Here is a 26,868-nt window from a genome sequence, read left to right as displayed (position 1 = left end):
CCCTTATCTCAGCTCGCTGGTCACCATAGCATCTCCCACCTGTAGCACACGCTCCAGCAGGTATATCTCTCTAGTCACCCCCAAAACCAATTCTTTCTTTGGCCGCCTCTCCTTCCAGTTCTCTGCTGCCAATGAATGGAACGAACTACAAAAATCTCTGAAACTGGAAACACTTATCTCCCTCACTAGCGTTAAGCACCAACTGTCAGAGCATCTTACAGATTACTGCACCTGTACATAGCCCACCTATAATTTAGCCCAAACAACTACCTCTTTCCCAACTGTATTTAATTTATTTATTTATTTTGCTCCTTTGCACCCCATTATTTTTATTTCTACTTTGCACATTCTTCCATTGCAAAACTACCATTCCAGTGTTTTACTCCCTTCTCACCTAATTTGCTCACATTGTATATAGACTTTTTTTTTTTTTTTTTTTTACTGTATTATTGACTGTATGTTTGTTTTACTCCATGTGTAACTCTGTGTCGTTGTATGTGTCGAACTGCTTTGCTTTATCTTGGCCAGGTCGCAATTGTAAATGAGAACTTGTTTTCAACTTGCTTACCTGGTTAAATAAAGGTGAAATAAAATAAATAAAAAATAAGTCAGACTGACCCCTGACTCTCATACAGAACTTTAACCCCTAACCTTAACCCCTAGCCTAGCTAACGTTAGCCACATCAAGAAAGTTGTGTACTGGACACAAATGTGTTATGAAGAAATTGTGTGGTAGACACAAATTGGAATAAGTAATTTGTGTCTATTTCATGATAATCTCTGATAGTCTGTTGGCTATATTGCAGATTAATTATAACACATTACATTGTATGGCCCCCAAATATGTTTTTTCTTTATTCACAATTTTCTACATTTTAGAATAACAGTGAAGACATCAAAACAATGAAATAATACACATGGAATCATGTAGTAACCACAAAAGTATTCAACAAATCAAAATACATTTTATATTTGAGATTCTTCAAAGTAGTCACCCTTTGCCTTGATGACAGCTTTGCACTCTTGGCATTCTCTCAACCAGCTTCATGAGGTAGTCACCTGGAATGCATTTCAATGAACAGATGTGCCTTGTTAAAAGTGACTTAAATTTTTTTCCTTCTTTATGCGTTTGAGCCAATCAGTTGAGTTGTCAGTTTGAGCCAATCAGTTGTGTCCCCGGACCCCAGTCTACAGTATGTATGGTTGCATTTGTGTGCATCTATAAGTGAATCAGGAGCCCTTGAGGTATTGTAGTCTCACCAAGAAGTGCTCCCCCACCACATTTACAATCCCTCTGGCCATGGCAGTGTCTGTCCTGTGCCATATCCATCCATTCTGAACAGCAGCACCGGCAGCCCTATTTGGCATCAGCCCTCCTATTGGCATCAGAGGAGAATAGCTATGACATTTCCAAATCCACAGACCTAGTGGGCTATATCTTAATGGCACAATTCTTTTTTGTTTATACACATTTTTTTACACAATGTAGAAACTTAATATCCCACAAACGACTGTAATTTCAATGACATGTTTTTGTACCAACATTTTAGCCTTTTATAATAAACAGAGTTTATAGGACACAAAACGAGCTAGAAATCCATATAGGCCCAATATAGACTCAATCACTTTAAAAAAATATATATATAATTTTATGGTGGTCCTAACCTTTACGGTGAGAGCAACAGTACCACCAATAAGATGTTTTAATTTAGAAACCGGTTCAAACATAATGTCTGCCATAAAACTCCTCTTACACTGGTATCACTTATGTGCCAAATGAAACAACACCGTCAGTTTGCAAGCAGTAAGCATACACAACCCACACATTACCCAATTTGTTCCCTATTTTTATATCCCGTACCCTAAGTCTCCCTGAAATGGAATAGATACCTGACCTCACTCCCGAAGGTGAAAAAGAACCACAACAGCTGTACTTCACTCAACGAGACCGGCCATTTAAAAAAAAGAAGAAGTTTGAAACACATTCTCGTAAACCCTATTGCTATGACAATAATGTACATAATCGAGTCTAAAACTGAGTGACTCTGATACAATAGAGCCTTGACAAGGGGGCGCCCCTATACGTTCCCATCCCTCTCTAGTTGGACCACCCTTACTGGCGGGGTCTCAGTTTCAATCCACATAGAATATTATATCAAAATTATCGTGGAGCTCCTGCACCTAAATACAAACAGTACCGGCACCCAACAAGAATACCGGCACCTATTTCAGTTCAAGTCAAGCACTTGTTTATTGTTATGTATCAACCAAGGTTACACTCAAACATGTTTGGTTTCAAATGGATCAATGTAAAGTTTGCAGATATACAGTATCTTCTCTAAAACGTGTGAAACCACATACATCACTAGCATTACTAGCAACAAGTTCAGTGACATTGTGGTAGAGTACTATAATTACACAAGTTTGCTTGCAAGCGTCCTCATATGATCATTATCTACTTAACGTGACATGTGTGACAGACCGGCTGCACAGCTGTCTGGTAACATCCTGGTCACCTCTAATAGGAGATCATACAGAAAGATACCCTTCATGTGTATTCCTAAACCCTTTCATCCAGGACAGGGTTCAGATCCTGCCATCGTATGAATGCATTCCTTGCCCCTCTATCTGGAATGGACAACATCTGAGGGCCTAGGAGTATGCAATGCAGCCTGGGATGTCTGCATGCGGCCCCAGCTAAATCCACTGTGGTTCAGTGTTTCCCAACTGCAGTCCTTGAGTACCCCCAACAGTACAGTTTTGTTGTAGCCCTGGGAAAGCACACCTTTTTCAACTGGTCAACTAATCCTCAAGCCCTCAATGAGTTGAGTCAGGTCAGTTTGTTTGGGGCAACAACAAAAATGTGCTTTTGGACTGGAGTTGAGAAACAATGATGTAGTGTATGCACAGCGCCTTTCACCACAACCTTATCAGACCTCTGGTGGTAGAGCAGGGTTCTTACAATGCCAGGATAGTAGGTTCGATACCCGGGACCACCCATATGTAAAACATTTATACGCACATGACTAAGTCAATTGGATAATAGTGTGTGCTAAATGGCATTATATTATATCTTATCTGAAGTTTGCCACTGTACTTACAGTACACCATGATTTTATTATCATGAATGTATAGTAGCATGTGTGTGTGGAGCTGCAATGGGAATGAAGATAAATAAGAACTCTTTGGAGCTCATACAAACAAGAAATTAAGATATTCACGCACCATGATCATGTAAAAGTGATGGACTCCCATCTGCTTCATTTCACAGATCCAACAACACACGACCATGGACAAGAGCCACTTTCAGAGGTGGTGATGTCAGAGTCATAAGAGTGAAGAAAGAAAGAAAGAAGAGGTCGAGAAAGAGAAAGGAGATAGAGAGTGGCGGCCACCGTTAGGAGAGTAAGACGTGGATGAAAACTGTGATGTCTGAATGTGAGATGCAATTTTATTTTCATAATGCATATGGAAGGAATCATAAGCAGCTAGCGGAGCCCCCCCTCCCCCCCTGATGGATGATGACACTGTCTGACACTGCTGCTGGGCCCACGCAGAACAGAAATAACCCACTCTACCCAGGAGAGGAGAGTGGAAAATATAGGAGACAAATTACCTCGCAATATCAAAGCAGTTCCATTAGTTCCTTCACATTTCTTGTTTAATTTGTCTTTGAAGACCTGTTCTCAAACACTATGCTAACATAGTTAAACAAATTGAAACACAATCATTCTCAACAACAAGTTGGTCAGAAAACAAAGCCTAATAGGGGAACAGGTTGTTCAGGACATTATGACAAATAACCTGGCCTCAACAGAGCTTAATAACAAAACAATAGAGCACACACACACATCTGTGCTTACAAGCTGTTTTCTGCAATATAGAAATGTTCATATCAAAATAATAAATTGCCTAAAGATGCAAGGCTCTGTAAAAAAAAGTATTCCCACAGAGTATCAAAGCCATGAACATCTAGTACTAAACATGCTTGCAAACCAGAAAAATATGTAGGCCTATATCTTAAGAGTTTTGATTTGTTTCAACCTGTAAAACATCTTCAAAGTAATAATTTTTCCCCCTAATTTCTCTGTGTAGAACATTGTAGTTTACTTAAATTCCAGGCCCTAGAATCCACTTACAAACAGGAGAATCACTGCAAATATGAGCGCAAATCTCCACATGCATCTTGTCATTAATTCCCCATTTGCAACAGCACCCTTCCCTGCCAGCCATTATTTATGACATGTTATTCTAGTGTTGATTTATCATGGGTTGGTCCTATAATCACCCTGTTGCCTCTGATACATGGGACTGGCACCTCAATACCAAAAAGTGGGGGTTGTATATTCAGGTTTCCCCCCCTAAGGCCTCCTCATCTATCTAAGCTTGTCATGGTGTGTAAAGACTGGGCATGATGTGTTAGTCTGCACCTGAGAGGACTTGTGTGTACGGTCATGTGTGGTGTGTGTGTGTGTGCCTGTGTATTCCTGCATGCACACAGACATATTCACAGTTCAAGCAGGCAGAAATACAGCCAGTATGAAGATTTCGCATCAGTCTGATGAGTTTTGCAGAGGGCAAGGAAGGCATATATTAACCCCCGCTGTACCAAACCAAATGCTTGGCTAGAAGCAAGGGGAAATAATGTGCGAGTTGAGATAAGAGATTATTTGGTAATGTACCTGTGACGGCCAATACAATACGGCTTGGAACACTGCTTGTCCAATCAAATACACATTTTTGTGCTCAGAAAACGGAATAAAACCACCCGTGGGTCAAATTCAACCCACAGGCCACCAGTTGGGGAACCCTGATACACAGTTAGTTAGTTCCTACAGCACGACCGGGAGAAGTACAGTAGGTGAGGGCAAATGTAAGATTAGAGTCGTTATGATAAACGTGTGGCAGAAGAGGTGGGACAGCAAGACCAAGGGTCGGCATTTCAATGTCGTTCGGTTGCGCCTAGGACATTGAACTGGTCATTACATTTGGTTGGCAAGCATGTAAATGGTTTGTGTGCGGAGTATATGGTTGATGAAACAGTAAAGCATGTGTTGAAAGTGCCGATATGTGGAAGATAAGGAAATATTGTTGTGTAGGGTTATTTAGGTTGGACAGGGATGGGAGGGTGGAAGGGATTTGGAGGATGGGGGAGGATTTGTTTGACGTAAGTAGGGCTCTTTTATTTTCTTAGTAGAACAGGATTAGGTTGGAGGGTTTCTTTTTTCATAATGTTTGTTTCTTTTTTGATTCATCTGTACGCTGTGATTGACTGCACACTCCAGTACAGTAGGTGCCGGCAAGCACCTCTAACGTTTGTTTGAGGACCGCCATAATACCATAGAAGACAACGACCTGGAAAACTTTTGCGTAGCGACATCATCGTAAGAGATTGGATTATTGTACCAGTGTTGAATGTCTGAACTGAAATTGCTAACAAGCTATTATGTTAAGGTATAAATTATTTAAAAGTTGTTGCTTTGTTTGTTGAAACTGTCACTGGGCAGTGACGCCGTTAGCTAGCGAACCTCAAACAGACCAAAGGGGACCTTGTTTTTTTGCAGATCATTCTATGCAACGTTCTGTTTGAGTCTAACAACGTTAGACATTGAACATACCTACCTAACTAGCTAGCTTGTACCTAACATTTGAACATTGATAGCTAGCTAGTTCCCGGACCGAAGGGGATATCCTGTTAGCGGACATTACCAGTAATAGTTTATCCTGTCAGCGAACTCTTCTAGGTCCTAAAAGTTATAACGCTTGATACCTACCTAGTTAATTAGCTAGCTATTTATGACTATGCCAGAAATAGTCATATCTGGCTATACATTGCTTTGACCTAGCTAGCTAGTTGATGTTATCATTCAGAGAGACATTCAAGGTCTTACCCTAGCTACGATTCGTAGCTAGTTATCCAACGCTAGCTGTAAACAGCCGAGTTGCCATCCTATTTTAAAAGTCCTTGATGAGTAGATTTAGTATTTGAAACCATTCAGTCCTATGATTAAATGTCTATAATTTACAAAGCATTATTTTGTTTCTGTCAGTCATACAATTTGACATAATTGTATTTATGTATTTATATATATATATATATATATATATATACACACACACACAGTGCCTTGCGAAAGTATTCGCCCCCCTTGAAGTTTGCGACCTTTTGCCACATTTCAGGCTTCAAACATAAAGATATAAAACTGTATTTTTTTGTGAAGAATCAACAACAAGTGGGACACAATCATGAAGTGGAACGACATTTATCGGATATTTCAAACTTTTTTAACAAATCAGAAACTGAAAAATTGGGCGTGCAAAAATTATTCAACCCCTTTACTTTCAGTGCAGCAAACTCTCTCCAGAAGTTCAGTGAGGATCTCTGAATGATCCAATGTTAACCTAAATGACTAATGATGATAAATACAATCCACCTGTGTGTAATCAAGTCTCTGTATAAATGCACCTGCACTGTGATAGTCTGAGAGGTCCGTTAAAAGCGCAGAGAGCATCATGAAGAACAAGGAACACACCAGGCAGGTCCGAGATACTGTTGTGAAGAAGTTTAAAGCCGGATTTGGATACAAAAAGATTTCCCAAGCTTTAAACATCCCAAGGAGCACTGTGCAAGCGATAATATTGAAATGGAAGGAGTATCAGACCACTACAAATCTACCAAGACCTGGCCGTCCCTTTAAACTTTCAGCTCATACAAGGAGAAGACTGATCAGAGATGCAGCCAAGAGGCCCATGATCACTCTGGATGAACTGCAGAGATCTACAGCTGAGGTGGGAGACTCTGTCCATAGGACAACAATCAGTCGTATATTGCACAAATCTGGCCTTTATGGAAGAGTGGCAAGAAGAAAGCCATTTCTTAAAGATATCCATAAAAAGTTTTGTTTAAAGTTTGCCATAAGCCACCTGGGAAACACACCAAACATGTGGAAGAAGGTGCTCTGGTCAGATGAAACCAAAATTGAACTTTTTGGCAACAATGCAAAACGTTATGTTTGGCGTAAAAGCAACACAGCGCATCACCCTGAACACACCATCCCCACTGTCAAACATGGTGGTGGCAGCATCATGGTTTGGGCCTGCTTTTCTTCAGCAGGGACAGGGAAGATGGTTAAAATTGATGGGAAGATGGATGGAGCCAAATACAGGACCATTCTGGAAGAAAACCTGAGACTGGGACAGAGATTTGTCTTCCAACAAGACAATGATCCAAAACATAAAGCAAAATCTACAATGGAATGGTTCAAAAATAAACATATCCAGGTGTTAGAATGGCCAAGTCAAAGTCCAGACCTGAATCCAATCGAGAATCTGTTGAAAGAACTGAAAACTGCTGTTCACAAATGCTCTCCATCCAACCTCACTGAGCTCGAGCTGTTTTGCAAGGAGGAATGGGAAAAAATGTCAGTCTCTCGATGTGCAAAACTGATAGAGACATACCCCAAGCGACTTACAGCTGTAATCGCAGCAAAAGGTGGCGCTACAAAGTATTAACTCAAGGGGGCTGAATAATTTTGCAAGCCCAATTTTTCAGTTTTTTCAGTTTTTGAAGTTTGAAATATCCAATAAATGTCGTTCCACTTCATGATTGTGTCCCACTTGTTGTTGATTCTTCACAAAGAAATACAGTTTTATATCTTTATGTTTGAAGCCTGAAATGTGGCAAAAGGTTGCAAAGTTCAAGGGGGCCGAATACTTTCGCAAGGCACTGTGTATATATATATATATATACATACATACATACACACACACACACACACATCATTTGAAAATACAGTACAACACCAATCAAAGTAAGTACAGAATAACCATCTATTTTTGTACATTTACGCTTTTCTCAATATTGTAAAAACATGATGCTCTACGGGAAACTTGTATCTATGTTCGTGGGTGTGTGTAATAATGTGTACATCTCCCACCAATGTGACACCCCCATGTGTGATCCCCGCTTTGAGAAGGAGGTGACCCGCTACATCCCTTGCTACATGGAGGAGTTTGGGTATCTGACCAATCACAGGAGGAGAGGAAGAGGATAAGCATCAGACATCACCAACAATGAGGTAGGCTACAACCTGCAGTCAGACTGTTACCAGGAGTGTGAGTGGATGTTTTTTTTTTTAGCTCATCTCTCATTGATCATTTCTGTCATGCCCTGATCTCTCATTCCCCCACCCCTTTCTATCTCCCCCTTTTCTCCTCTCTCCCAGTGTGAAGGCTGTGTATAATGAGTTCCACAGCACTCATGGCCATCAATGAACAGGACCACCTGCACTGGTAGAAGAACACTCACAGACTGGGAATACCCACTGACTGGCATCAGTTCCAGGTGCAACACACAGCGGGCTAATGGAAGTTAATGGGGCCTAATGGAGTGTACTGTAATATGGGATGATGTAAAATTGTGCCCCTTTGTTATTGTCAGAGTTTGTCGAATGCAGTGAACAGTGTTACAAGCTAATGTAGCTAATGTAACCATTATTCGAGACTGCTAGAGGGTAATATTCTGGACCGGTCTGCCTTGTTGTGGGCAACAGAAAAGAAAATAAATACAATTGAAAACTGTCAAGGCACAGAAAGGCCATCTGTTTTTGACATCATGCTACAGTACAACTATCTCAGTGATGCTAAAGGCCTTTGCCTGTACGTCACATTCAGTGTTTTACCATTATCACGTCACACTTATCATCCTGGCTAAATCATGCAGTCTGCAAAGGCCTGAAGAACTTAAGAGTCATTCAGTTCTCACCATCTCATTATGATGAATCATCAATTCCTAATTACTGATTGGTTTATTAATTGTTTGAAGATAGCGTTATGTCTCCTCTGTGTCTGTATGTGTGTGAATGAATGACACAGAGATAAGCTTGTTGGGGGTGACTGGGTGCACAGTGCTGTAGCGGTGGGACTGAGAAGACGGCTACAGAGAGCAGACCTGCCAACATGCACGCATTTTGCGTAACAACTACGCAATTCTCTACCCATGTACGCAGGTACAAGATCTGAGTTACGCAGAAATGAATAGGGCCTGATTTTTTAATCAAAAATAAATCCACTGAGCAATCTAACATCCCGATTCTCGAGCTGCAACACAGACATGTACAGAGTTTGTGTCAATGGACATGGAGATTAATACATCATAATTCGACGTAGCTACCCCGTGTCTACCTCTCCTCCTGTTTGTTGTGATGCTGAGTTTGCCTACGGTCAGCTGTACGCAAACACATGGACAAATCCCTTTTCGACTCGGTGTTGTGGAAAGGTAAACACTAATTGTTTCAAGCTAACGTTAGCGAACATAAGATGGACATTCAGTGGGCTCTAAAGTACCTGCAGTTCACTCGCATTTGCTAGTGAAAGAAATGAAATGCAAATACGAAAAATAACTGGTTTTGTGCGAGTATGATATACATTTAATTCTGCGTCCCATTAGTTGTATTTTCCACGTAACATTAAGAGGATCAAGCAACCTGATAGACTAAGTATGATCCACAGCACAAAAAGCATTACAAAAGTATAATACAAAATAAATAAACATCTTGGCATTAATTGGAGTCGGGAGTTTAGGAGACTGCGCAATGAAGAATGAATGTGTGTCCAGTATTAGCTATAGAGGCAATGCTTCTATAGACTCGCAAACAGCGCGCGCATGAACGTGCGTCTGGTACTCTACAAAGTTGAACAAGGTTGGCAGGTCTGAGAGAGGATTTCGTCCTTTTAAAATGCATTGGCCAATCAAAACCTAAAATATCGTCTTTCCTATAATTGAATTACTTTGGTACATAGGAATCAAATCCTCCACAGGCCATTCAAGGATCAGACACTGAAGTTGTTTCTTAAATGGGGAAAAAAATACTTTATCTGAAAAGTCTCACCATTTTCAGTTAAACACCAAAGATTAATATGATGTATTTGCTAGAGTCATGAGGCTGACTTTATGAAAACAGATTAGCATTGTATTAACACATACACGTATTAACACATAATGAAGCCTTAGTTTATACTAGAATTTCACTTGATGCACTTGTCACAATGCCTTAACTCTGACATGAGTTTAACAGAATTATGTATTGTATTATCATAACAATTTTACAAAACCATTCAGTGTCACAAACCCTCTAATGAACTCACCTAGGATCCTGAGTTGTGTAACGTCTCCATGCAGACCAAAGAACATCCATAGAGGTCTGGAGTTGTCCACACACACCTGCATCCCTGCGTTGATCCCATTGAGGCTCAGAAATACCTCCCCCTCCACGTTCACCACGAAACACAGGATATCACTGTTATGCAGGGGCGTCCCTACCCGACACACTGTCCAGAATTCCTTGCGGTCAACCAGAGACTCCGGGCTGTATGGCAGGTCATTGGGCCGAAGCCCGGCCGGGTCGCACGACGTCACGCCGTAGGAGAGTGACCCGAGACGTGTGCCACCCGCCTTGGTCACTTTTACAAACACACTCTCTCCACAACACAGTGGCCGGCTGGTGAACACCAAGGTCCTCTCGTCACCGCTGCGGTGCACTACGCCCCGGGTCACTGTGTTCTCATCGAGGACTTTGACGTTGGCACCTCGGAGTGGGTGGAAGTGGAGATCGCTGTCAAGGAGCGAGGGGAGCAGGGAGCACTGCTGGGAGTTGAGGGAGTTCTGGGGGATGGAACAGGAGGTGGAGCTAAGGGGGTGCAGGCGCTCCTCTTCCTCCTTGTGCTGGTGGCGAAGGTCACACAGTCTAATAGAAAGGCGAGGGTCGTCTGGGTCCCGCCATAAGGACGCCTGGTGGGCCGCGGTGAAGGAGTGAGGATGCAGGCAATCGAGAGGCACCATCTCACTGTCTGTCGGGATAGAGAGACACAAAAGCAGAATGGTTAATCATCTTATAAATTCCATGAATCAAAGGTGTGTAAAAAAAACTTTCTGTTAGTACAATGCACAAATTCGTACACTGAAGTGTCTTTTTTATTTATTTTTAACATTGGAATATAAGTATTATGAGCTGTATGCCTAAAGCTTTTCAGTTGTCTTTCTTATGCATTCAAGATCTACTTTACTCACTGTTATGAAACATAGTCACAAATGCACAAATAGCTAAATGTGCATGTTTATGTGTTTAGAAATAGAAGCGTTAAAGTGGGAAGGGACATTGCTGGGGGGTAATGTCCATATCAGAATTAAATAGACATAATAGCGTTACATAACATTGACTGAATGAGCAGTTCACTTGTCCCTACTACAAAGACCAAAAAGCTTAGCTGTGCCCTGGACGGGGCAGTTCTACACAATATCAGAGACCAAACATTCCAGCTGTTCCACACACTACACAGATAACATTAACTAGGCTTTCAGACTCCATATAGCTTATTGAACACTAGATTTTCCACTTTTTTGTTGGTGTGACATTACCTCCAGTTGTTTCCATTGACACAAGATGGTTCAATGGAAACTAACCCTAGCAGACAATTGTTGCATCTATATCAACTTTCTAAAAAGGCAACAAAAATCACTGGACAAGTTAATGGAAACATAGCTACTGAGTTTATTAAATGTGACAATATTCAAGATGTCATTGTATCAAGCCACTGCAATAATGCCCTTTTTTTCAGTTGGTTTGTTTGGAGATGTTTTGCTGGTATGAGGTCCAGGTAGTTTTTTGGCAGAGCCCTTTTCCAGTAAGGTGACTGTCTAAGTGAAGTCATTTGTATTTCTAAAATATCTGTTTGTAAAGACAGTGGTTAACTTATTTTTTTTTAACCATCAGTAGAACAGTATTGTTTATCACTGTTTTTGGTCATCTTGTGAACTTGGTCAGCTAAAGCTCTGTGAAAGCACTGTTGTATAATATCAGAAAGCCATCTATTGGAAGAAACAAAACAAGTCATTTTGGTGTACTTACATTAATGTGTTATTTATGTGTCAAACAAGTCAACCTAATCCTCTAAGCTTAAATAAAGTGTAGCTTGTTCTTTATATCTGACTCTGTACTGATTCCCTTTAATGTACCTAGCTAGAATGTGTCTAATGTTAACATATTACAACTCTAATAAACATTTGATATTTTTTCTAAAGGTGTTGTCTGGTCGTTGCATTTCTCAAAACTGTTGACCCAACTCAATAGTTGGTCTGTCAAGAACCTGTGTCTGGTTGAGATGTTCCCCTCATTAAACAGTAACTGGGGTTGTCTGGTAGTTGAGACATTTTAGCTAACCCTAGTTGACAGGTGTTACTACAGTATACTAGTCATGTCCACAAAACACTACAGTGGATACTAAAGTATACTACAGTAATATCTGCAATACACTAGTGAATATTATCGTATACTAGTAATTTCTGTAAAAACACTAAAGTAAACACTAGTATACTACAAAGTCTGCAAAAAACACTAGTGAATACTGTGGTATTTAGAACATAGTATATAATAGTATTGTTTCATGTGCGTTAGTTCAAACATGTTACCCATTTACAGCTAAGACCACAAAGGAAATACATTAACTTTGTATTATTCTTAAACATTTCTAAATTAATTGTACTCACGTGTGGTTGTATTCTTTTAAACAGTCAATCAAGGGATATTACAGTGTGGAGTATAATATTATACAGTATACTACAACATTCTATATTAAGGACTACTCGATCGAGGGTGAAACTCAGAGGTAATCCACAGCATGAGCTCCCCAAGGACAGCACTTTCGAATCAAATCAGCATAAATAAAGCTAGCATTCAAATCGATCTTAAAATCCTAAAGTAAGCACTATGTGGTCGAGGGATAGTACAGTGTGTAGTATACTATTCTACACAGTATACTACAAAAGTGTATATTTAGCACTACAAGTTTGAGGGATACAATATACGGTATAGTATACTATTCTCCAGTATACTACAACATTCGAAAGTAAGAATTACATGACTAGTACAGTATTCCACAAATGTCTATAGGAAGCACTACACGATCGAGGGATACTAGAGTATATGATAAACATCTTTGTTTATGTGGGATGTGTTTGGGTGGTATAGAGATGGCCAATGCTGCAACTGAAGGAACAGACATTCTGAAGCACCAACCATTTCCCCTTTCCTTTGGCTGTGCTCAACACCAATACATAGTCTCCCTTAGGGATGAAACGGTTACCGTTCCATGGGAAAATTCCCAATGGTTACTATTAGCGTTTCAAATTGTAAGTATCATTAAAACCGTGTTTGTTTACCTTGGTTTGAAAAACTCCCGGTTTGTCTGTCTAACTTGCTAATAGCTTGTCAATAATGTAAACTGAAGCTTTCAGTGTCACCTACTGTTGTAAAAACACTCATGTGTCTGCAGACTCTATTCATCCATTGCAAACGATAACACGTTATGTAGTTTAGTCACCCAACCAACAGATTTTGTTCATTTAAAATCCGTCAGTCGTCGACTTGGTTGTAAAAGTGTTCCAACAGGAGAAACACTATAGAGTCCTATAGAAGGCTCCTACATTTATGTCAATTGTTGGGCTCATTGCTATCACTGCCTTCTTAAGACTCATTTGTATTTATGTAAATTGTGCATGGGGTCATTGCATACACTCAAATGCAACACAGAAGATAGGCCGTGTGTGTTAATAATACTTAAAACACCAATAATAATAATACATTTGCAATTCCCATGTTTACAGAGTGGGCGTGCAACAGGCAAACCCAGTGATGCTATGGGTCCCTCTACAGTTGTGACACAGACACTCGAGCAAGTATTTAAAAAGGCAGGCTGCTTACACCTACATCAAAAAATGCTTAAGACCTCACTACAGCCCTTTCATATTACATTGCAAATGACATGATGCCATTTCAAATTTTTGAGATGCCTGGCTTTCTGAGGCTGCCGTGCCTCACTACAAAGTGCCATCATGAACATTCTTTTCCAAGACAAATCCCAAACCTGTACAACCAGGTTAAAGTTGATGTTGGAAAAAGTTTGTCTCAAGGTGGTTTGCTGCAACTACTGACCTCTGGACCAGTGAAAGCAGGGGTGGTCAAAGCTACATCAGCTTCACTATCCATTAACTCACTCCAGACAAGCAACTGGAATCAAACTGCCTGGAAACAGTTCTTCCCAGATCACTCGGCTCACAGAGTTTTTTGATAATATGCTGGAAAAGTGGGGGATAAACAAGAAAGACCTGGTCTGCATAACCATAGACAATGCAACAAACATGATCAAGGCTTTTGAAGAGTTCCCAGATCTGTGACTTGGGTGCTTCGGCCATATTTTGAACCTGGCCCTCTCAAAGGCCCTGAAAATTCAGAGTTGACGCAGCAGTCAAGGCCTGCCGTCATCTGGTCCAAGGCTTCTCACGGAGCTGGAAGAGAAGGAGAAAACTGAGAGAAAAGCAAGGTGCCCTCAACATGCCACAGAACGCTCTGTTCCATGATGTGGTGACCCGATGGGATGCTTGAGCGTTTCCTCAGCCAACAGCAGCCAGTCTGTGCGACACTGGCTGGAGAAAGAGGAACATGGCATCTGATGCCGACATAAGTGTCATGGAGCAACTGTGCCAGCTCCTTGAACCTCTGAGCAAGTTTACAGATGCGCTTGCTTCAGACACACAAGCGACACTGTCAGCCATCAAGCCTGTCCTGGACCACACCACCTGTGATGTTCTGGTAGAAAAGGATACAGAGCCATCCCTGACCAAGGAGATGAAAAGGGTAATGAGAGAAGGCCTTAACAAACAGATACACAGAGAAGGCAAAGAGAGTCATGCACATGGCATGTTTCATTGACCCCCGCTTCAAAAAGGAGCTTTTTAGATGAGCCTGAGGCTGCAAAAGTTGACACTGACAGCTGTGTCCAGGAAGCCTTGAAGCTGGCAGCTGCACAAGTCAGGGAAGAACCACAAAGCACCAGAGGCACCTCCACAGCGGCATCGGAGGGGAAGGCCTGGCTGGGTTGCTGAGAAAGATCACATCTCTGCTGCATTGTTGAGGTAAAGATTCAGATTCCGACCACCCCAAAAGACAAAGTGGAATGCCTCTGCCACCCATTCCAGCAGAAGAGGATCCACTGGTGTGGTGGAGGGGCCATGCATCAGAGCTGCCTCACCTTGCCAGGGTTGCCATCAGAGAGAGAGAGTTCAGTGCCAGTGGGCACATTTGTCTCCCCTCGCAGATCACTACTTAAACTGGACAAAGTAAATATGCTGACATTTTTAGATTTCAATCTCAAGTGAACAAAGACGCAAACATACAGGATGTTAGGCCAGCAGCACCTTATTTCTTTATGAAGGAGAGAATGGACATACAATCAGTGCTGTTCATTTGATTTGTTTCCATATTTTGTGTTATTTTAATGTCAACACCTGCACATTGGATTTGTTTACATATGGTTGTATTGTTCTTACATGCACATTGATGACTTGTGTTGCCTTTATATGCACATTTGATTTGCTTACTTAAGGTTGTGTTCATTCAAACCTGCACCAGGGAAACGTTTACCTCATGGCCACATGGTGCCATCTTTAATGTTAATGTTATTATTTTAATATTTATGCACACAAAAAGTACATAGTGCTGCTAATTGTATTTGTTGTTTTCATATAAAACTTGGTGAAATGATTTCAGTGTGTGTATCAGTACTTCTTGAACATTTCCAGCACATTTTAACAATACCGCGATAATACTGGTAATAGTGACATGAAATTTTTAGACCATTTCATCTCTAGTCTCCCTTGTGCTAAATTTGCAAACTTGAGTGAGACAGCCTCATATACAGCGAAAACAAACCTTGGGTTAATACAAAAATATCTGCATCATAGCATGCTTCGGGACAGGTAGCAGAACAAAATTAACCTGCCCCTCTAAAGGTCGGTTGACTGAGAACACATTCTCAATTACAGTAACAACCTGGGGAATAGTTACAGGAGAGGGGATGAATGAGCCAATTGGAAGCTGGGGATGAATAGGTGGCCATGATTGTATGAGATTGGGAATTTAGCTAGGACACTGGGGTTAACACACCTACTCTTACGATATAAGTGCCATGGGAATTTTTTGCGACCACAGATTCAATTTAACGTCCCATCTGAAAGACTGCACCCTACACATGGCTATGTCTCCAATCACATATTTTTTTTAGACCAGAGACTACTGGCTCTCCAACAACACTTCCAGCAGAACTCTTCCAAAAGCTCAGACTTTCTGACCTGAAATCATCACTGACGTCATGACTTCACCTCGTATTTGTCTGAGTTCCCAGTTGTTTTGAATGCAGCAATACTACCATACATGAATCTGGAGGTAGCTAAAGCAAACTAATTAGGTTCAATGTTAGCTAACATTAGGCTATAACTAGCAATGCAAATACATTTCTGATACCAATAATATTACTACACAGATCATACACGTATTGTTAGCTAGCTTGCTAATAACCGTACGCTTTAACTTACATTTTAGTCATTTAGCAGACACTTATCCAGAGCGATTTACAGTAGTGAGTGCATACATTTCCATACGTTTTCCCCCCATACTGGTCCCACAACCCTGGCGTTGCAAGCGCAATGCTCTACCATCAAAATGTAGCTAGATTTACCCGTATACATGGATGAATGCTTCTCCCTCTGTCAAGGATGGTTTGAAGATGTAATCCTGAGACAGGCGTTTTATTTAACAGCCTTCTGCGTTTTCTTTTGGACTCTCTCCGCATTTGACAATCTCTGCTTTCACCGAGCATTCCACTGATTTCAAAACTCTGACAACGACACTGTTGATCACCGTTTCTTCCCTACCACTGTCATCAGAAGACTCTACAATGTCTGGTTCAATTCAAATGTTTTTACCTAAATCACGGATTACCTCATTGTCCGATTAATTTTCAGGCAAGTCAGAGAGCGTCAGCATGGCACGATCGTCTTCCACAACTTTATCCCACTGATCTTTGTCGATTGCTGCCCTGAAGTTAATAGCGCTATGTTGAGAGCAGGAGCAAAACTTTTTTCAGTTCTTCATATCTTTCAAAAAAGTTGTGGTAGAAAGCATTATCCACACATACTGAGCAGCTCATGTTATTTTTTATTTATTTATTTCACCTTTATTTAACCAGGTAGGCTAGTTGAGAACAAGTTCTCATTTACAAACTGCGACCTGGCTAAAATAAAGCATAGCAGTGTGAACTGACAAAAACACAAAGTTACACATAGAGTAAACAATACACAAGTAAATAACACAGTAGAAAAAATAAGAGTCTATATACATTGTGTGCAAAAGGCATGAGGAGGTAGGTGAATAATTGCAATTTGGCAGATTAACACTGGAGTGATAAATGATCAAATGGTCATGTGCAGGTAGAGATACTGGTGTGCAAAAGAGCAGAAAACTAAATAAATAAATAAAAACAGTATGGGGATGAGGTTGGTAAATTGGGTGGGCTATTATTAGTCAGAAGCATGCTACATGGCAGACCAATCCGAACTCATTTCTCAGCATGTCCAGCCCATCAATTATCTCAGCCAATCATGGCTAGCAGGAAGGTTGTATTTCTTATTTACAGATGGCATACAAGTTATTAAGACATGTGACTTTCAAATTACAGAAGACATTTCTGCCACCCAAAAATATAAGAATCAAATTCAAATGCCTCTCCTATGAAGCAGTGACGTGCGACATACACCTAGCTTCTTGAAACAGGTCAAATATAAAATCCCATATACAATAACTTGAAAAAGCTTGTATCCCGGTTATGAGAAACCCGGATAAAATGCCTGGGATATGCAGATCTTAGACAGGATACTGTGGCATGTAAACATCTTATCCCGTAAACTGATGTTTTCACGGTCTGTGGATGCTCCATTTCACACATCATGGGTGTTGCGTGAGGTTTTCATCCGATTGTCAAATCAATTCAAAAAGTAGGCTACCTGTGCAGTTCGATCAAGCATAATTAATTTTGCTCATAGGCCTACTCCATACTGGACCGTATAGACTACTGGCTACTTTCACCCCTAAATTATAGAAGTTTCTACTTAGAATTTCCAACATTTGTTTGTCAACTATAGTTAGATACAAGCAGCTTCTCTTCAGTCATAACTTGTTGCACAAGACTAAATAAAGTAGCGCTCAACAGAATAATATCTTACATCGATAGAATGAATGCATTCGTAATCTAGTTAGACAAATTTACTGGTGTCGTTTAATTTAGGGACCGGGGAGAAAACAGAGTAACTACAAAATAGTGGAAAGATTGGTCCATTCAAACATTCAATCAAACAGTAACTGAATGCCTCAATGCCGGTCTGCCTGCTTTAAATAGCAAGCTATGGGCACGTGACTGTCTCTATAGGAGCAATCCATTTTTGTGAACGGGCTGGTGAGAGTGTTTCAATGAACTCTGACTTTGAGATGTCAAGTGTAAGAGGAGCTGCGTACGTATCATTCTTGGGGCATCAAGTTGGATTCTCTGGCCCAAAGCCAGATGTTTCAGATTCTTGGAACTCATTCCATATTGGAAAGAAGACCACTATACTGACCCACACCTTCCGCTAATCATTTACTTACCAAGGAGGACAAAAAAAACAAGGTTATTTGATTACTCAAACATTACTCATATTGTGTGAGCAAAATGTGACTTATTCATGTCACTGCACTTCTACAGCTAACAAGAACAGTCTTGCTTACGGAGCTGTGAGGGGAACGGCACCTCAGTACCTCCAGGCTCTGATCAGGCCCTACACCCAAACAAGGGCACTGCGTTCATCCACCTCTGGCCTGCTCGCCTCCCTACCACTGAGGAAGTACAGTTCCCGCGCAGCCCAGTCAAAACTGTTCGCTGCTCTGGCCCCCCAATGGTGGAACAAACTCCCTCACGACGCCAGGACAGCGGAGTCAATCACCACCTTCCGGAGACACCTGAAACCCCACCTCTTTCAGGAATACCTAGGATAGGATAAAGTAATCCTTCTCACCCCCTCCCCCTTTAAAAGATTTAGATGCACTATTGTAAAGTGGCTGTTCCACTGGATGTCTTAAGGTGAACGCACCAATTTGTAAGTCGCTCTGGATAAGAGCGTCTGCTAAATGACTTAAATGTAAATGTAAATGTAAGAAATGTAAAAAAATATGTTATTGTGAATCGAGAACATTTTGGTTTGGTTGTAGTATATGTTCTAAAGACTGTAGTATTACTATACGATAGTTTTCACTGTAGTGTCTTTGCTGACATGAAAAGTATACTACATTATTCAGTGTTTATGAAGACGACTGTAGTATTTACTGTAGTGTTTCTGTGGACATGACCTTAGTATATTGAAGTAACACCTGCCGGCTAGGGTTCGCCAAAAATGTCCACTACCAGGCTACTTCAGTTACTGTTTAAAGAGGGGAACAACTCAACCAGAACACAGGTTCGTGACAGGTCACCTATTGTGTTGGGTCAACAGTTGAGTAATGCAGCAGAACAGACACCTTAGCAAAAATTCAAAATTCTTAACGTCTAAATTAACATCTAAATGTTATATACGTTCTAGGCCCATTAAAAGGAAACAATACAGAGTAAGATATAAAGAACAAGTAAAGTTTATTAAAGCGTGTTTGACACATAAATAACACATTAACAAGAGTACACCAAAATTACTTGGATCTGTTACTTCCACTAGCTAGCTGTGACGACCCTCCCACTCTGTCTGCCGTATTCTCTCTTTGTTCTTGTTTCCTTATTAGGATTCCGGTGGGCGGAGTTGGGAGGGTCGTCAGCTACATGGGAAACACCTGGGCCAGGTGTGTCCCAGGATAAATAGACCTCTTCCACATTCATGGAAGAGACTCTCTCCATGCAGACACCTTTCTAGATTTTGTTGTGTTTCTTGGTGGCCCTTTGGTTGTTTACTTTGGCACCTTTCAACACCCTGCATTATCACATTCATGCATGCAAAACACTCACTTACACTACTGATGACTGATTACAGACACCATTGTATATTATACTTAGTTACTTATTTAATAAATATATATTTTATTACTCCTTGTCTCCCTTTTGTTACGGGCTTTGAGCCGGTTCGTGACAAGTGGGGGCACACACACGGCCTTAGTGCTATTAGCCCATTGAAACACATTTAAATACAGATTCACTACATAGAACAGATGTAGATTTAAAAATATTAAATGAAGTTTGTTCTGAAGTGTCTGTCCTATATCTGAGAGATAAGATATTTAACCTCTTATTTCCATTCATTTTTTCAACTGGTACAGGGGGACCTTCAGACAAGTCCTGTGAGGCCGGTCTGCATCCTAGAACTAAAGAGTCTCACCTTTCCACAGAGGGGTAATATTCCTAAACAATATCATAACCACCACCGATAAAAGACAGTACTGTGTAGCAGTCTGGCCAAGGCTTTCGACTCTGTCAATCACTGCATTCTTATCGGTAGACTCAATAGCCTTGGTTTCTCAAATGACTGCCTCGCCTGGTTCACCAAAGACTTCTCCGATAGAGTTCAGTGTGTCAAATCAGAGGGTCTGTTGTCTGGACCTCTGGCAGTCTCTATAGGGGTTCCATAGGGTTCAATTCTCGGGCCGACTCTTTTATCTGTATATATCAATGATGTCGCTCTGGCTGCTGGTGATTCTCTGATCCACTTCTATGCAGACGACACCATTCTGTATACATCTGGCCCTTCTTTGGACACTGTTTTAACATTCAAATGAGCTTCAATGCCATACGAAACTCCTTCCATGGCCTCCAACTGCTTTTAAATGCTAGTAAAACTAAATGCATGCTCTTCAACTGATTGCTGCCCGCACCCGCCCGCCCGACTAGCAACACTACTCTGGATGGTTCTGACTTAGGTATTTGTAGTTGTCCAAATATTCTAGGTGTCTGGTTAGACTGTAAACTCTCCTTCCAGCCTGACATTAATCATGTCCAATCCAAAATTAAATCTAGAGATGGCTTCCTATTTCACAACAAAGCCTCCTTCACTCATGCTGCCAAACATACCCTCGTAAAACTGACTATCCTACCGATCCTTGACTTTGGCAATGTCATTTACAAAATAGCCTCCAACACTCTACTCAGCAAACTGGATGCAGTCTATCACAGTGCCATCCGTTTTGTCACCGAAGTCTCATATACTACCCACCACTGCGACCTGTACGCTCTCATTGGCTGGCCCTCGCTACATATTCATCGCCAAACCCACTGACTCCAGGTCATCTATAAGTCTTTGCTAGGTAAACTCCCGCCTTATCTCAGCTCACTGGTCACCATAGCAACACCCACCCGTAACACACGTTCCAGCAGGAATATTTCACTGGTCACCCCCAAAGTCAACTCCTCCTTTGTTTGCCTTTCCTTCCAGTTTTCTGCTGCCAATGACTGGAATGAATACAAAATAAAAAACATTTTTGCATCACTGAAGCTGGAGACATATCTTCAAGCATCAGCGGTCAGAGCAGCTTACCGATCACTATACCTGTACACAGCCAATCTGTAAATAGCACACCCAACTACCTCATCCCCATATTGTTTTTATATTTTTGCTCTTTTGCACCCCAGTATCTCACAGGGGTGTGCACATCGACTCTAGGGTAAAAATACCTTGCCATGGAGTTAAATATAGAAGGCACACATGCCACAAGTGCCCGCCATCCTCACATGACCATAGATATAGGTAGAGCGCACATCTGCCACGAGTGCCCTCTCCAGCATCCACGTCACCAAGCAGGGAATTCTGTACAAACATTGAAAACCAACTGCCAGTTTCTTTGAGCTTTACCAGTATAAATCATCAATAAATCAAACTACTGATTTTACATACCAAGCCACTATCTGGCTCAGACAAATGTGTAACTGGAGAATATTCTGTGAAAGGCTAGGAACCAACGTTTCCCTGGTAGACGTGGTTATGGACGGCGAAAAAGAAGGAGAAGAGCGAAGAGGGAAGATGTGTGTTGAGGAAGAATGGCACCAAGTACAAACTGTATTCTGCCTTCTCTGATGGCTCAGAAATTGAACCTGATGAGAGTGAAGATGAATTACCTGTAGTGGCAGGGGTGGTGAAAACCTTGAGCCTCAACCAGATGGTCATGCAAAGGATGGTGATTCGGGCCCAGTGGGAGTGACAGTTTTGGACAAAGTGGATCCTTGCCTTTTGGCTGATCCATACGTAGTCTCAGGCTGGGTAGAAAAGAAGTTGGGTACTATTAAAATCGGTGACGGTAGCTCGAAGTGGACTTGTCATGATTCCGTTTAGAGGGAGCGGGCGCTTTGTGTCATGCACTGGCAGGCCCCGGTGGCAATAAAACCAAAAGCTTACCTTGACTTGGAAGAGTTCAAGTTTTGATTATACATTGCCAGATAGCTAACATAGCATCCCTCTCTGTTATAGTAGGCTAAACTAGCTAGCTGTATTCGCTAGCTAAATAAATAAAAAATAGCTACAGTCACTCACCATTTTAAAATAAATTAAATTGTTAAAAACTGTTCAACTATTGTCTGAGAGTCAAATACTAACCACAGCTCTGATAGGTTAGAGGACGTCCTCAGGAAGGTGTCATTAATGTATAAGTCCATGGAAGGGGGTGAGAACCATGAGCCTCCTGGGTTTTGTATTGAAGTCAATACCCAGAGGAGGACAGAAACCAGCTGTCCTCTGGCTACACCATGGTGCTAACCTACAGAGTGCTGTTGAGGCTACTGTAGCCCTTCATTGCAAAACAGTGCGTTTTAATCAAATATTTGGTGAAGTGAATATATTTAGTATAGTTTTACCTAAAATGGATAACTTTAAATGTTTCACTATAATTATGAAATTCACTGAGGATGGTCCTCCCCTTCCTCCTCTGAGGAGCCTCCACTGGTTGCTGGGGCTCAGAAATGCCCAGTGCAAGAGAGACAGGTTGTGGTTACCAGAGTCAGAGCAGAACAGAAGCTGTCGTATGCTGAGGCAGTGAAGAGAGCAGAGGATGATAGGTCAAGAGTGAGAAGTAGGTCTAGGCCAAAAGAGTGATACGAATTTGTGCTTCAGTAGATTCAAGTTAGTCACATGCACAAGTACAGTGAAATACCTTTCTTGCCAACTCAAAACCTAACAATGCAATAATGAATGACAATGATTATGAAATAAGAAATGACAAACAAGTAAATAAGCATACTATATACAGGAAAGATTTCAGTTCCAATATATTTACATTGTAGAATAATAGAGAATACTTTTAGATTAGATTCAACGTTGTCAAGTACAGTACAACCAAATATAGTTAGCACCTGACCAGAAGCGCAAATAAAAGAGTACAAAAAATGTACAAGTGAAACAATTAAATACAATGTATATTATTAAGTGGGATGTATGAATGTGCAAGGCAGGGCAGGATAGATATAGATCTGTAACAGTTTGGGTCTAGAGTGTCTCCCCCTTTGAAGAGGGGGATGACCGCGGCAGCTTTCCAATCTTCGGGGATCTCAGACGATATGAAAGATGTTGAACAACAGTGGCGGTGGATAATTTTAGAAAGAGGTTCCAGATCGTCTAGCCCGGCTGATTTGTAGGGGTCCAGATTTTGCAGGTCTTTAAGAACATCAGCTATCGGAATTTGGGTGAAGAAAAAAAAAAGAAAAGGCGGACACTTGGGCAAGTTGCTATGGGGGGTGCAGGGCTGTTGACCGGGGTAGGGGTAGCCAGGTGGAAAGCATGGCCAGCTGTAGAAAAATGCTTATTGAAATTCTCAATTATCATGGATTTATAAGTGGTGACAGTGTTTCCTAGCCTCAGTGCAGTGGGCAGCTGGGAGGGGGTTCTCTTATTCTCCATAGACTTTACAGTGTCCCAGAACATTTGGGAGTTTGTACTACAGGATGCAAATTTCTGTTTGAAAAAGCTATTCTTTGCTTTCCTAACTGCCTGTGTATATTGGTTCCTGACTTCCCTGAAAAGTTGCATATGGCAGGGGCTATTCGATGCTAATGCAGTACGCCACAGGATGTTTTTGTGCTGGTCAAGGGCATTCAGGTCTGGAGTGAACCAAGGGCTATATCTGTCCTGGTTGTAAATTGTTTGAATGGAGCATGCTTATTTAAGATGGTGAGGAAAGCACTTTTAAAAGAATAACCAGGCATCCTCTAATGACGGAATGAGGTCAATATCCTTCCAGGATACCCGGGCCAGGTTGATTAGAAAGTGTTTTAGGGAGCATTTGACATTGATGAGGGGTGGTCGTTTGACCGAAGACCCATTACGGATAAAGGCAATGAGGCAGTGATCGCTGAGATCCTGGTTGAAACAGCAGAGGTGTATTTGGAGGACAGGTTGATCAGGATAATATCTATGAGGGTGCCCGTGTTTACGGATTTGGGGTGGTACCTGGTAGGTTCATTGATAATTTGTGTGAGATTGAGGGCATCTTGCTTAGATTGTAGGACGGCCGGGGTATTAACTTGTTGGAACTGTCATCAACTGACACTAATTAGCATAACGCAACAGACAAAAAATCTTACTAGGAAATATTCATATTCATGAAATCACAAGTGAAATATATTCAAACACAGCTTAGCCTTTTGTTAATCACCCTGTCTTCTCAGATTTTGAAAATATGCTTTACAGCCAAAGCAGACAAGCATTTGTGTAAGTTTATTGATAGCCTAGCATAGCATTATGCCTAGCTAGCAGCAGGCAATCTGGTCACGAAAATCAGAAAAGCAATCAAATTAAATCGTTTACCTTTGATGAGCTTCGGATGTTCACTCACGAGACTCCCAGTTAGATAGCAAATGTTCCTTTTTTCCAGAAAAGTTATTTTTGTAGCCAAAAATAGCTCCGTTAGTTATTCACGTTTGGCTGGGAAAACGACCGGAAATTGCGGTCACGACAACGCCGAAAAATATTCCAAATTAGCTCCATAATAGCGACAGAAACATGGCAAACGTTTATAATCAATCCAATGTGTTTTTCAAATATCTATTCGATAATATATCAACCGGGACAGAACTTTTTTTCAGTAAGACCGGGTGGAAAAATGGCTACCTCTGTCTTTTGCGCGAGAAATACACAAAGAGCTATCAGGTGGACACTGACGCAATGTTGTTGTACACACTCATTTTTCTAAATAAAAGCCTGAAACTATGTCTTGTGAAACTAGACACATTAAGGAAGCCATAGAAAAAGGAATCTCGTTGATATCCCATTCACTGCTCAATAGGGAAGCATAGGAAGGGACTCTTATTTAGAAACCGCTGCGTTCCAGATTGGATTTTTCTAATTCTTTTGCCTGCAATATCAGTTCTGTTATACTCACACTATATAGAGCCTTGACGAAAATGTATCCTCCTGTTCCGAGGATGTGAGGACGACGGTCCATACGTTAAAAGGACTAACATGTCAACTACAGAACTAAGCCAACCTCAGCGTGAGCTGTGGTTGCGAATGGTATGAAATTTGACCTCTTATTCACTACAGAAGTGATACCTCCTAGCTGTTGAGTTTGCAACATCAGCTGCAAACGTGGGCTAGGAAAGAACAGACAGAGTATCCAGTCTACCACACAACGACGTTACTACAACATACCCAATTTACCACCTGAGACATTCTTCAAAGGACTCGGTTGGGCAACACGGCCTTCCATCTACCACCAATATTTATTGCATGTTCCTTTTCGAAATGGGCGGTAATTTAGAATACATAAGATACGATATAGACGTCGCTTCTCCATTTGTTCCTCAGTCTTCCTGCTCTTTCACTCAAACCCAGCCCTTTTTCTTCGTGTAACCAGCCGTCATATAAGTTCCCTCCTCTAGGGACGTTTTCCTTCATGATATAATTTGTAATCAAGGTATGATTCATTCTGTGTATATGTAATTCTGTGTGATTAGTTAGGTATTTAGTAAATAAATAATTACCCCAATATTGTATTGCTGATTCAAATTGTTAGCCAGGGTTCGTGAAGATAACAAAGAAATTACAACTTTTAGATGAGATTGAAATAAAAGGTGACAATTAATATTGACTGCTATTGATGTAAAATATTACTAGTTCTTTAAGAGTTTATTAGGAAGATAAAAGCACTATAAATCTTATTTCGTGGTGCCCCGACTTTCTAGTTAATTACATTTACATGATTAGCTCAATCAGGTAATATTAATTACAGAGAAAGTGTTTTATAGAATAGCATGTCATATCACTTAATCCGGCATAGCCAAAGACATGACAACGTGTTCCTGGTTCGAGCCCAGGTAGGAGCGAGGAGAGGGATGGAAGCTATACTATTACACTGGCAATACTAAAGTGCCTATAAGAACATCCAATAGTCAAAGGTACAGTGGGGAGAACAAGTATTTGATACACTGCCGATTTTGCAGGTTTTCCTACTTACAAAGCATGTAGAGGTCTGTAATTTTATCATATGTACACTTCAACTGAGAGAGACGGAATCTAAAACAAAACTCCAGAAAATAACATGTATGATTTTTAAGTAATTAATTAGCATTTTATTGCATGACATAAGTATTTTTTCATACTAAATAAAATCACCAGCGGGATGCCAGTTAGGGATCCCTGGTGTATAGTATGATGTTGATGAAAGCCTATACCACATTCTAGATTCTACTTGTCCTCTTAGTCCAGTTGGAGGTCCAGTGTGAAATGTTTGGATGTGAGGAGTAGCATCCCAGCAGCATAGGCCAAAAACTGTGTTAAAATGATTGATCTCGTTACAACGGCAGATTATCCTGGGCAACAATGTCATGGGGACTAAAGCATTTCTAAGGGAGTGCACTTATACTGTACTCTAGTCTATGGTTTATCACGCTTTGATATTTGAATAATGGACTATATTATTCACAGGAATCAACACACTCCATTTAATTAAAAAAAACTGAACGATGAACACATTTACCACAAAAAGGCAA

General features: G+C 40.9%; 1 protein-coding gene across 1 annotated transcript in view; it reads right to left on the bottom strand.

The window, feature by feature from the left end:
• LOC115113217 (E3 ubiquitin-protein ligase NEURL1-like) overlaps nt 1-26,868 on the bottom strand; it is a 60,631-nt gene that overhangs the window by 8,890 nt on the left and 24,873 nt on the right. Inside the window, exon 4 of the mRNA XM_029640611.2 lies at nt 10,147-10,848. Coding sequence (XP_029496471.2) covers nt 10,147-10,848 — 702 coding nt within the window. The remainder of the gene's footprint in view (nt 1-10,146; nt 10,849-26,868) is intronic.

Source organism: Oncorhynchus nerka, linkage group LG28 (genome assembly GCF_034236695.1).
Source record: "Oncorhynchus nerka isolate Pitt River linkage group LG28, Oner_Uvic_2.0, whole genome shotgun sequence".
NCBI classification, from domain to species: Eukaryota; Metazoa; Chordata; class Actinopteri; order Salmoniformes; family Salmonidae; genus Oncorhynchus; species Oncorhynchus nerka.
Note: the sequence above shows the minus strand (reverse complement) of the source record. Positions and strands in the feature narration are given on the sequence as shown.